Source organism: Melozone crissalis, unplaced genomic scaffold (genome assembly GCF_028551555.1).
Source record: "Melozone crissalis strain CALT ecotype California unplaced genomic scaffold, PUWL_Pcris_2 ptg000042l_1, whole genome shotgun sequence".
Lineage (NCBI taxonomy): Eukaryota > Metazoa > Chordata > Aves > Passeriformes > Passerellidae > Melozone > Melozone crissalis.
The window spans coordinates 34,896,213-34,908,796 of record NW_026535820.1 but is presented as its reverse complement, the minus strand read 5'-3'; the positions used below and the strand labels follow the sequence as shown (position 1 = coordinate 34,908,796).

Genomic DNA, 12,584 nt, shown 5'->3' with positions numbered 1-12,584 from the left:
TCTGACTTCTATTTCTAACATTGCTGATTTACATGGACTCTTAATACCCTTAGAGCAATATGAAAAAGCAATATAAACAAATCACCAAACACAAACAACTATAGAGACAAGCAGCTGCAATGAGTTTGCTTTTTGTCTAAGTATATACAGTTGCTAAGGAGACATGTTTAACTTAAAGGAATTCTAATTCACATGTTTAAAAATACAATTTCATTTTTAGATGTTGACTTTAAAACTGCTTTTGTTGTCTGGAAAATACAGCACTGGCTAACCTAAATGTCCTTTTTGAAATATAAGAAATATTTTGCTCGAAGTTCATTATAAAAGAAAACATAGGACAAAAAATATATACTTAGACCATAAAAGATCTTTCAAAGTTTATTTCTTTAGCATTTAAAATACAAAATTGTCTTCATGCTGGATAGTGAATAAAAGACATGTATTTGGGTTTTTCCCATATACATTCATAGACTTAGAAACAACCTATTGTCAGATGAATTTCATTTCCAGTACCATGGTAGGATGAAAAGTGTCTGAGTGTCAGCTTTCTTCAGTATCCATGAGGAGACTTTGTTTGCAATCACATTTATAGATCCTGCATGTGGAACATGGAAGTGAACAGGCTCACACTGAAAGTGATATAGATGTATATATAGCAAGTCAGGAGCCAATCCAATTTAAGGTTTCACTGTAAACTTCTAATACTTCTAAATTTAATGTCTTGTAGCTCACAGGAACAAGGACAATCTCATAAGCTCTTTCAGACCTGCTGTCACCTGGACACACCTGCAATGGCTGAAGTGTATAAAAAGAAAAAGCAGTTCTGTACCTAATGGCAGGCACAAAATAGTTTAGTTTTGGGTAGCAATACCAGAACAGGACTCAAATATTCACCTGCTGCTGCCGGCTCAGGGAGAAAAGTCCATGAATGTCACTTCAGCTTAGGAGGCAGCAGGGTCTCCCTCTGGCTGCAACAAACCAACAAAGAACAGACAGCACAAGCAAGAACTAGGGATACAGTAAACTGAATTCACCAGCCCAAGAGGCAGAAAAGATCCTTCTTTACTGTGGGAAAAGGCCAGCTGCCATGCTGGGCACGGATGGGATTTTCTACTTGCTGGTTTGGAATCAGGAGTTCAGCCTGATTTTTTTTCAGCTGACTTTGGCTCAGAACTGGCACTCTTAAATAACACCCCATTGACAGTATAAAAATAGAGTATTACAGAAGTCATCACTTCTTTCCCTTGCTTCTGACATTTTTGGTCAAAATGAAAAAACTGAAATGTAACACCCTACCAACAGATTATCATACAGCACCTTTTTTGAGATCCCCAAGCTATCTCAAGTGAGCTCTGATGTTCATATGGCTCTGTTCAACTTAGCTCAGAATAAAGCATGATAACTGTGATAATAAAAAAATATCCCAAAGAGCTAAGTTATGTAACAGGAATAACTGAGGTACAATCAGTGCTAAGGTGATTCTACTGTTTCTGTTCCCAGACACTGATCATGTAAAAACTGCAAATACATCTCTAGCCCAAAGTTAGTCTGCACAGGAGTATTCTGCTCTGCCACCCTGCTAAGGAAAGTGGAATAAACAGCCACTGCCACCACACAACTAGTAAAAGTATTTTGCATAATGGACTTGCAAGACAATCTAGGCAGTGTCAACTACTGCGCAGAAATGTGTCAGCATATCTCACAGAAACATAAATCCTCTATTTTATAAGCCTCTTATATCTTCTGCTCTCTTGGTATCACCCACCTCAGTTTAATCACGTTACACATGATAAAGCACGTCACACCATCTGGGGAAAAAGAAGCTACTATCTACAAAACAAATCACTTTCACTTGAAGTAGTCCAAGTAGTTAGTATCTTGAAAGAACCTGAAATGTTTCCCAGAGAAAGAAACTCTCTCAACTTGAGCACTTGAGACGCAGGAAATAGTCACAGACCCAATAGCAAACACATCTAAAGGATGTCCTGTTTGCTGCTGTGTTCTCAGTAGTTTTAACTCAGGATTATCATTTAGACATGGTTTGACCACAAGGTCTTGGTGACCAGCACTGTATATCCAGTTCACCACCATAACTATTCCACAAAACTATCATCTTTGTATCTCTGAGGTGGTGCTGGAGGGTTTTTACCTGTAAGAAGATCCTACAGGGTTCCTGTCATGTTTTGAATACTTTTCTCCATAATTCAAAGAAAAAAAGGCAGGGTGAGAAGATGAAATCTCCACTGTCAGTGACCAAGACATTACTGGGATGTTGCAGTACCTTCAAGAAGTCACCCTCTGAGTAAAGACCACCTGGCTTAAATTCTACCTAGTCAGGACAGCAAAAGTACCTGAATGTAAGCCTTCTTGCTCATATGTGAAACAGATCTTGCAGTTTTGCTGAGCTGATCAATTAATAATTTAATTAATTAGTAACTAATTACCAATGGCACTGATGACAACACTTACTTCCATTTTCTATTCTTCTGGGGCTTTTTTTGTAGCGATTTATTCAGAATAATTTGTTAATTCAAGTCTTCCTAATCAGCTGAGGTTCAGATACCTGAAAAGCAGCCAACTACTTGAAATGCCTGATTCACAGGGAACTTCTGTGCCTCAATATAGCTTTAGGAGCCAAATTTGAATTTTGCTAATGTAGAACTCTTGGCTAGTGCATTTGTAATTTCCTGTTTCTAGAACACTCATGAAAGCTCTTCTAGTGAAAAAACCAGAGGGTTCACATTAGGTAAAGTGCAACATTTCAGAAAGTATTATGATCCACATTCTGAGCTAAAGAAAAATTGAACTTTGTTTGTCAGAACTTTAAACCAGAATTTTGTTTTCTCTCCAGCCTAGTTTAGTCCCATAACATATGCAAAGCTGTGCTTACAGGTTTTTTCTGAGATCACAGGATCTACAGCACATGCTACTGGAGTTCTGCAACTAGTATTTTTTAAGTCATGGCAGGTGGTTTTTTTTTTTGTAATTTGTCCTTTTATGAGGATGCTATTATTGAAGGAGCAGAGAGCAGAAGGTGACTAAAACAGTTAATATGAGAAGCTATAGTTACCACATGGTAATATAAAAATAAGAAGAATAATTTACTGGCAATACCAAAGATAAACTTATCAGGGAACTCATAAATATATAACATCACACCTGCTTTATAAACTTATCAGATGTTGAAGTGCAGCAATGACTTTTACAGGAAAAAGTTTACTGTGTTTTGTGAATACAAAAATACTCCAACCAGCCCAATGCCTAAACTAGCTAACAAAGTTATTCAGCTTGTACAAAGATATTAATAAAGAGCTCTGTGTGACACTTAGCTGTTTACTTTCTGACAGCTGTGTCACTAAAGAGGTTGCATCACTTCCTCACTGCACACGTGTCCTTTTCAACCCCTGTGACCTAAGGATTTATACCTTGAAAATGGGATTAGCAGACACTCACACACGTCTGGTTGCTATTTATCACACCTAGATCATTCTAGCTACAATAAATGCATCTGAAACATATAGAGTAATTAATTAAGATAAAACTAAGAGTACAGCCTAGTTTCTCCATCAGGCTTATAAATTTCCTATGAAGCTTTTTAAATTTATCTGTTACAGCAACAGACACCCCAAAAAATCTGTAATAACACTTGCCATACTGTGCAAGAGACAGCGGTTTAAACATGATTTGCACCTAACAGGCATTTGTTTGGTTTTAATAGGGTTCCATTATGTATGAAAAAATAGACAAACAACAAAAAAACAAACAACGCCCCCCCAAACTTCAGATATTTTGGATTTGGTGGTTTTCTGGGTAACTTTTAATACTTGTTCAGGCATATGAGAAGAGATACCCAGAGCCTTGGCTGGGTATCTCTTACAGTATGTAAAAATTCAGGCTGATGCAAGAACTCTACTGGCAAGGGATGGCAGTATTACATAAGAGTACAAAAATGCTCATCAGAAATGTGAAATGCCTTCACATCACTGCATTTTTTGTGTAAGGATCATTTAAGTTAAATAGTTGCTAAGTCTGCTTATGTCCTCTTGTAAATTCAGGGGGTATTGATAGTACCTGTTAAAATATACCAATCTGCCTGTAAAATCAGTAATATTTAAATGGAAAGCATTTACATGTCAGTGTTTGGTGAAGGGGAAAGGAAGTTTTCACTTCTACTCTGACTCTGCATCAGGTCACTGAAACTTGACTGTCACAATCCAGCTGCTCCACAGTCGATGCCGCTAAAAGGGCTTTTCATCAGGAACTACTGAAACACTTCTGCAGCTGGGGTTTGATGGATGAGCTGTAACAAGAGCATGGCTGCAGTCATGTGATGTGTTACAGGCCTCTGCCCTCAAGAGCCTGCGTTCACCATCCTGCAGTGATGTGGCTTCCCTCTCACTGCAAGGCAGTCTAATATGATATACTACAAATTAATGGAATTATATTAATTAATCTCAACTTTTGTGACCTGATTTGTGATCTAACAATGTTTCCATGCAGGCTGATCCCTCATCCTATCATTCCTCCTATTATGTCTTTATCTCATTCAGTAATTTCTCAGAAGAGGGAGATTCACATTTCCTTCCAGAATCTGTTATTTTGTCTTATGCCTTTTTCTTTTTAATGATTTAATCCACCAATTTTTAAATGAGTTTTAATCCACCAAGAATACTTGCTTGTGCCTTGTGTTGGTCACAGCCTTCTCCAGCAGGAGCTCTGGACTGAGCTCACTGGTGCATGGGACTTTCAGTGCCTCTTTGGGGAGCCTGTTCAAGGGCCCATCAGCTACAGGCTGCAGTGCCCTTCACGGCACTCTTACAGCTGTACTGCAGACAAGTACAGCTATTGCACTCACCACAATTACAAAACACCTCACAAATAAAAATAAAAAAAAGAAGTCAATGAACCTATGGGTTTTCATCAAACAGAATCCTCGAGTCACTCACACCATACATGCAAATTAGACACACTTGTATTTAGCCAACTTCAATCAGCTTTCTTTGCTCTTTCACAGATGTGGTCAATGGATCTCTTTCTTTGGAGCTTCTCTCACTTCAGAGTTGTCCACAGGATTCTAAGCTTACCTCTTTCTTCTTTCCAGACACATGTTGGGGAACTCTCATTCCCCGCATTCTGAAATTCTCACATTTCCAAGCTCACATACAAAGGAAAAGATAACTACCTTAGCCAGCTTGAGCCACGTGCTATAGTCTTGTAGAGATACAATATGTCCAGACTACACCTGCCTTCCCTTACATAATGTGTAACTACAGAAAACAGACCTCAGGGACATCTCCCTGTAACCCTGGGACATCACCAGCAAAATCAAGTGCCTCTACTGGAGTTCTCTGTCTTTTCTGTTTTCAAAACTCCAGTTTCAAAAACTTCCTTCCTCCAGTGAAGGAAGGCAAGCTGTTCACCCCACCTGAAACCCTTCTCCTTGGCTTAATAAGGCATATTGTAAGAGACTTTTCCTAATGCTTGTCTCTTCAATTCATAGCTAGCATCTACCATCCTTGTGGAGAACAGTGTTCCTATTTCCTCTATAACAACTTTTTCCATATTCAAAGACTGTTCACATTCTTCCTTCAGTCTCCTCTTCTTTGGATTAAAGGGTACTTCAGATCTCTTTTTGAGTACTTTCTGTCCTCCAGACTTTATTAATTTACAGCCCATCTCTCTCAGGTGCCCCAATATGAACAGGTACCTCAGGTAAGACCTTATCACATCTTGGTAAAAAAGAAATACCACCCTGCTTCTCACAGGCCATATGCTGATGCACCCCTCCATCACGAGCATCTTTTCTGCAGCAAAGAGTTAACAGTGCTAAGTTTGACATATTCTGTGCCATCCTTGCCTCCAGATATAGCACAGTAATACTCACTCCTCCTCTGTGCAGCTGACTATTCCTACTTAAGTGTAGTTTCTCATACACCTTATTTTTTCCAATCAATTTCTCCTATTTTTCATGATGAATTTTAATTCAAATCTTGCCAGTGAGTCTGTTGCTGCCCTGTGAGCTTGGCTTTTGCTACCTGGATAAATCAAAAATTTAATTATTACCTCCACATACCCCCATAAAGCATATTTTCTTCAATTTTTTTTCCTTTTACCCTCTTCATTAAAGCCAGTTCCAGTTTGGAGACCTGCCACATACAGTGGAGGATTTCTAAGGACACATTCCAATACCCTAATGAGCTTTAAAACACCTGCTATTTAAAAAATAGCTATAAAAGCATTTGGTACGAACAGACATCCTTTGCTAAAATTCTTCCATTTCACATCTAGTTTTAAATTCCTTCGTGGAAGACTCTAGTCTCAATAGTTTTCCATGCACAAAACCCTACAAAACTGGTCAGAAATGACTTAAAAGATTTTTTTGTTTGGAAGCAGAGTTGCCATCACAGTTATTTTGTGCCAGAGTCCTCCCTCCTCTTACTCCTTGAGCCTTCAGTCACATTTCCTAATCAATGAAGCTTTGTGGTTTTATAATAATCTAGATTTTTCTCTGAGACCTCCAGTAGCAGTTAAGGCATCTGGCTTTACAAAAGGAAACATATGTATTACTAATACAAGTGTGGTGGTTGTTTTAAACAGTTCTAAACTATTCTAAGCTTCACATACATTCTATGAAATATATGTAATGTTGCTATAGAGATTTAACTAGCACTTCTTCAGGATGTTCTGCAACTTGCTGCTGGCTTGGTCTCTGAAGTTACTGCAACCTTTTCCAACTTGTGCTGATACACCAAAGTTTCCATGATGTACTCCATGCTATGTTATCTGTATAGGCTTGCTACAAAAGAAACCTGTGATTCCTGATAAATCTCAATAAAATATAGCTCTGTATGCATCTCCCATAAAATGCTGTGTGGATGTGATTTGGATTGGTTATGAGAGAAAAGCACAAACAGTTCAGTTATGTATTTTCAAACAGTATGTGGCATGTCAGTTTGGAAAGAATTCATGTTTAATTGCATCCGGAAGATTACAGTAGAAAAGTGCTGGGGTGAGGGATAAGGAGCCTCTCCTTTTCATTCTACCATGGAAAGAGAAACAATTTTGTCATTCAGCAATAAAAATAAAAAAGGAATCCTTAGCAAGTTTTTGTATTACTGTTTCCAAACTGTTCACTGAAACCAAAACAAAGGGCCAAAGTATGCTTGCCTTACTCAGGAGAATAATTCCCACCAAAATCAACAAGACTGACTATTCAGATATGGACAGCAAAGTTTGGCCCCAAATAAACATCCCCATAACTAGGGAAAACACTAATCACCAAAGTGCACTTTACACCATAGTAGCTACATTTTCTTTATACATGCACAGTTTGTGCGACACTCGGTACATGGAACTAGCCAATGGAATATAAATAAGTTGTGCCGCTTCCTTTTAAATATGAACATTAATAATGAAGCACATTCACATTTTTGCCTTTCAAAGACCTTTAAAAAAAAAATAAAAAACACCTTTCCCAAAGTAACCTGGAACATGTTGTTAAACATAACACATATGATTCAAAGGATGGTATTCAGGTAGAACTTTCACACACAAAACTGGTATTTGCTGTATAATTGGAGTGACTTATGAAAATCCCAAGAAAATACAACCCTCTCACCAGGAGAGGAAGGTAAGAGTTGTAGTGTTAATTCAGTTTCTTCTGCAAGGGCCTCCTTCTATCTCCAGCGCTGTCAGGGCTGAAGTCAGTACAGATACCATTAGGAGCAGAAAGAGATGAAGTCTTCAAGCCGCTCTCAGCTCCCATCTGATCAGCATAGAGATATTCCTCTGCAAAGTGTGGGTGCAACACAGCAAATGTGTAGAAGTCATCTAAAAAAAAAATAGTTGTTGCACAGAATCAGCTCTTTGAAACAGAAGGATGCTAAATTTGAATACTTACACATATATAATCACATGATTTCTTTGGAGGAAAATAGCAGCAGTTAACATAATGCTATCCCCAGTGCTTGTTTTAGCTTTCAGCCTAACTTTATCACATCTGCAGAGCTGAGATGCTGCAAAGAGTTATCTAAGCTCTCTGAAAACACTTCAGGCTTAGCTGTATGAAGGGGTAAACAGACTCAGATTTGTATTAAAATGCATGATGAGCACCACATGCCCTGACATAGCATTTCACTATTCACTGGGGAAGTACAGAAGCCCTCCAGCTGAAGATCACTGAACATCAAGAGCAGTCATTTCTTAAATTCTTAAAACTCTTTTGCAAACATGCCCTTTAATGCTTTGCACTCATAGTTTGCTTCAACCTAACAGCAGCTGTCACTGCTGCCTTCTGCTTTCAAGATTTCAGCATTTTACAAGTCCCAATATTTTAGAGAATAATATTGAGGAGATAATTTATAACACAGGAAAGAGCTCCTGAATTTAATATTAGATAATAACACAATAATAAGAAAAGCCAGATTAGTTCTTGGTGGAGTGGGGAATCTTTAACATCAACAAGTAACATTCTGTGTTGAGAATCAGACACTGAAACTTTGTCTCAATTTGCCTATGTGACTTTATTCAGACGTGATCTGAACACAGCTACTGCACAGGAATCAAGCAACAAGAAACTATTCTTATAATGTAAACTGACACTAGAAAAATCTGCATGTGAATGTTTTCACTAATTCAGTCACCTACAGTGTATCACACACCTCCCACTCCAATTCACTGTGCTATCCCAGAAGAGCTCATGACCAGATGATGATGTGAATTCCCTGGTGTGCAGAGCAGATGACACCAAAAGGAGTGAAGCCCAGTTCCTCCTACAACTTGGGCTGGTATGGAAGAAGGCAAACACTGCAGCTTTCCCTCTCTGCCACTTTTTGAGATGACATGATTTTTCAATACTGCAAAGGGCAAGGGAGCAAGGGAATGCTACATGGCTCACAGGGGCACTGAAGTTGTAGGGCAACCCTGCCTCTGAACTGTTGCAAAGGGAGAGGTGAGGAGAAGGCAATAAACACAACTTTATCCTTTCACTCACAAAAAAGTGGGTATCCTTTATCTACAGTCTATATGGATCTAGAGCATTCTGGACCTGTAACTTCAACAAAAGTTGATGAAGTTTAGGTCATGAAAACCAACATTACCATCTATGTTGAAAAACTCTACACACAACAGGCTGATGGATCATATAAATTATAGTCTTCATGAGGAAAGGGCAATCCAAATTGAACAGAGTAACATTTTGGATACATCTCAGTAAGCCGACATTTTGGGTCCTGCTGAAATAAGTATTGAAAGCATTAAGGAATACTTATTGAAGTTGTACTCAGCAGAGTGCAATGAAAAGTGCTTGGAATCCCATTTGCCTTATTCATCAGAAACGTGAAACAAGGTCATGTAGAAAGAACCAACTATTCCAGCATCTAATCACAGGTCTCATCTTGGAGTTCAAACTGAAAGCAACTGTGAAGCATTAGACTGAAGGAAAAGGTCACCTCAGTCATTAATTTGGGGAAAGAAGGTGATTTTGCTTCCCACCTCCATTAAAAACAAAGAGACAAATAAAGAACCCAAAGCGGAGTTAAGATTCATGTCTGTGTCTTTGCATTAAGTCTGCACATGTACTATAAGAACTTCAAGAGGTTTTTCTCCTACCCTTGAAACACCTACCCTACCACTTGATATTCCTCCTGGAAGCTCTGTGCTCATTAATCTTCTCTAGTTTTTGTTTCCACTAAGCTAAATAACATTATAATCCTGTGGTTAATATATAATTATTTTAAGCAAATAATTTTTCCTTCCCTGATTCCTTATCCATACATATACTCCGAATATGGCCAATTCTCCCTTTTTTCTGGTTACAGCAAGCCAGGCAGTCATCAGAACACGTTCACAGTCTGAATTGTCTATCAAGAGCTGGTGGAGGGTTTCCTACAATTTGACACGCCCTCCTAGAGAACCTACTCAAACTCTCCAGAATCATGTCGTAAGACTGATAAATCTTGCCTCTGTCTATATTAGACTAAAAGGAAAAGCACCACAACGAAAGTGCAACTGAACAACTAAGCCAACTGCACACTGTATAAGAGAACTGATACATAAATCTTTGGCAACCAGAGTGCTTTCAACCATGCAACAAAAATTCAGATTTCCAATAGTTCAGATTCACAACCTCGATTTTGCTCTTGATTATTCTGTTTACTTGCAACCTGAGCTTTACCTTTGAGATGAGATTTGTGTCTTCAAGGACTGCTGTGCATGCAGCAATTTAGGTTTGATACTTCAGGTATTTTATCTTTTGTTCTTACAAGTAAGGCTCAACTTAATATTCCTGCTTTAAATTCCAACACCCTAGAAAGGAGATTGGCAGTAGACTTCTGCTGTGTGTATCCAAAATAACATTAGCTCCATCAGATACAATGCTTTGATTTCTTGGAACTTGTCTGGACAGTATCCTCAGAACTGTGTGGTCTGCAAGTTTTTTCACCTCTCCGTTCTAGTAAGTAAGTGCAACAAATTGAGCATGTGTGAGGTTCCACATATTCTCAAGAAAGGCAAGAGGTTGAATATTGATAGCAGGAATTCTCAAGACAGAAATGCAATACCAAAAGTTTATTTGCAACTTCTAATTCTGTAATCTAGTAACTTGGACATTTACTCCCACTATTAAACTTTCAGATGTGTTAAAATGACATGTTTCTATTATAAAATGAGCACTTCTCTCAGCAAAACCCCTAAGGAAAGTTTCAAAGAAATTATGTAAACATCATCCTGCTATCTGCTTTGTGTTCCATCACAAAAGACTACTCTTGACTGTACGATATAAAATAGTGAAAATGAGGGCCAAGCACTCCAGTGGCCACTGCTGTGGCTTGGTGGTCCAGATTTTCTTGTAATGGGAACATATGATGACCACTTAGGGCAAAAGTGCAGATGAAATGCAACAATTACAGATTAATGTTAAAATATTAATTCTTTGGCAACTCACATGACCTGGTCTGAGTTCACTTGTACATGACTATAAATTTAGCTATCCTCAAACAATGAAATGTGCCAAAATTAAAATTCTGCTGCACTTACCAGCTTAAGATTTGTGCTGGTATTTTTGAAGCTGGTGATTGGAAGGTGGAGGGAAGAGCTGAGTCACTGCACATTATGAGTTGGAAGACAAGGAGCAATGGTGATAAGCAGGAAAAAGGCAACGGGCAGGATGGATGTGGAAATGCTGGGGATGTCACAGAGAGGCACAGAAAGCAAAGGGATAGTACAGCAGGAATCAAGGAGAGAAGACAGTCAGACAAAAAGGAAAGGACAGTGGCAATACTCTCCTGATACTGATTTCAGTAACTTTAAAATATTTATGTATTTGAAGCTTTACATACATATTGTAAGCTTGAAAAAGAGGAATTACTAATGTAGAAACTATGATTTACTAACACAAATATATTATTCTCTAAGATTTTTACCAATTAAATACATACTGATTATCCTGAGGGAAAACAATTAGAACAGGGTATGTCATAAGCACCTCTACTGGAGATACTTAATATGTTGGCTATCAACAACTCAGTTCATACTCAAATGATACAACTAAATTTAGAACCTTACTGAATAAAACATAAATAATCTGAAGTAGCATGTAAATACTCTGACTCCCAGCACAATCTATTCACCCAGGTCTCAATTTTTCAAATGCAACTTTCTCGCCTCCATTCCACCTACACTGCAGACTATAGAATTGGCAGCCTGGTTAACCTCCTCATTTCCTGCTCTCAGACACAAAACAACAAGACAGAGCTAAGGCACGTTTCTTTAAAAATACACATTCACATACATGGAAGTCATAGAACAGAATACTTTGAAGGAGCTAATCCTCATATTATGTGACTTGATGAGGAGGGGAAAACTGAAAATACACAAACATGGCATTTGACACCAAAGGTGAAACTCATTTTTTAAAATGTAAATTTACTTTATTTGCAGTGCTGTTGTCAGTATTGAAGCCACCAAGCCAATTAAAAAAGGTAGAGTTTAATAAAAATGTAATTGCTCTGTCAATATGAATGCAAGCAACTTGGACATTTTGTGACAGTTCAGATGCCGTTAGAATACTTACCATATGTAATCTTTCCTTTTTCCTCTTCATCTACAGCTCTAAAAAGATGTGTAACATCAATTTGTGACACACCCATGGCAGTCTTCAGGATATGAGCTAAATCCTCTTCTGTTACAGTTCCACCTTCTGACTGGTACAGCTATGAATCAAGACAGCAAGATAAATCATTGCAAAGCTGAATGCCAACTCCTATAAAACGCACTACACTGAAGCAAAGCAAATCAAAAAGTTGGTATTAGAAATTCTAGTCACTCTCAGACTGATGTGATGTATCAAGGATTTCAGATTAGTCTGGGTAAAAAATATCATCAGTTCACATGTGTATGCTTAGAAAGTAAAGCTTGCTATAATCAGAAAAAAGTTCTGTGTTTACATGTCTAACCACTGGAATCACCATGATACTCAGCAACAAGACTGCCAAACACTAACATGTTTTGCAAACATATAACTGAGAACAATATTCAGTCCATTGAGCTACATAGTCTGTAATATTGGGAGATATATTTAGGTCAGC

At 38.1% G+C, this 12,584-nt stretch overlaps 1 protein-coding gene across 1 annotated transcript in view; it reads right to left on the bottom strand.

Annotated features, from left to right (window-relative positions):
* Positions 1–5,766: 5,766 nt before the first annotated feature.
* The window catches only part of LPCAT1 (lysophosphatidylcholine acyltransferase 1), a 60,051-nt gene continuing 53,233 nt past the window's right edge, over positions 5,767–12,584 (bottom strand). The window contains exons 13-14 of the mRNA XM_054285443.1: positions 12,071–12,209; positions 5,767–7,830 (exon numbers count right to left, since the gene is read on the bottom strand). Of these exons, the coding sequence (XP_054141418.1) occupies positions 7,646–7,830; positions 12,071–12,209 (324 nt within the window). The 3' untranslated portion in view covers positions 5,767–7,645. The remainder of the gene's footprint in view (positions 7,831–12,070; positions 12,210–12,584) is intronic.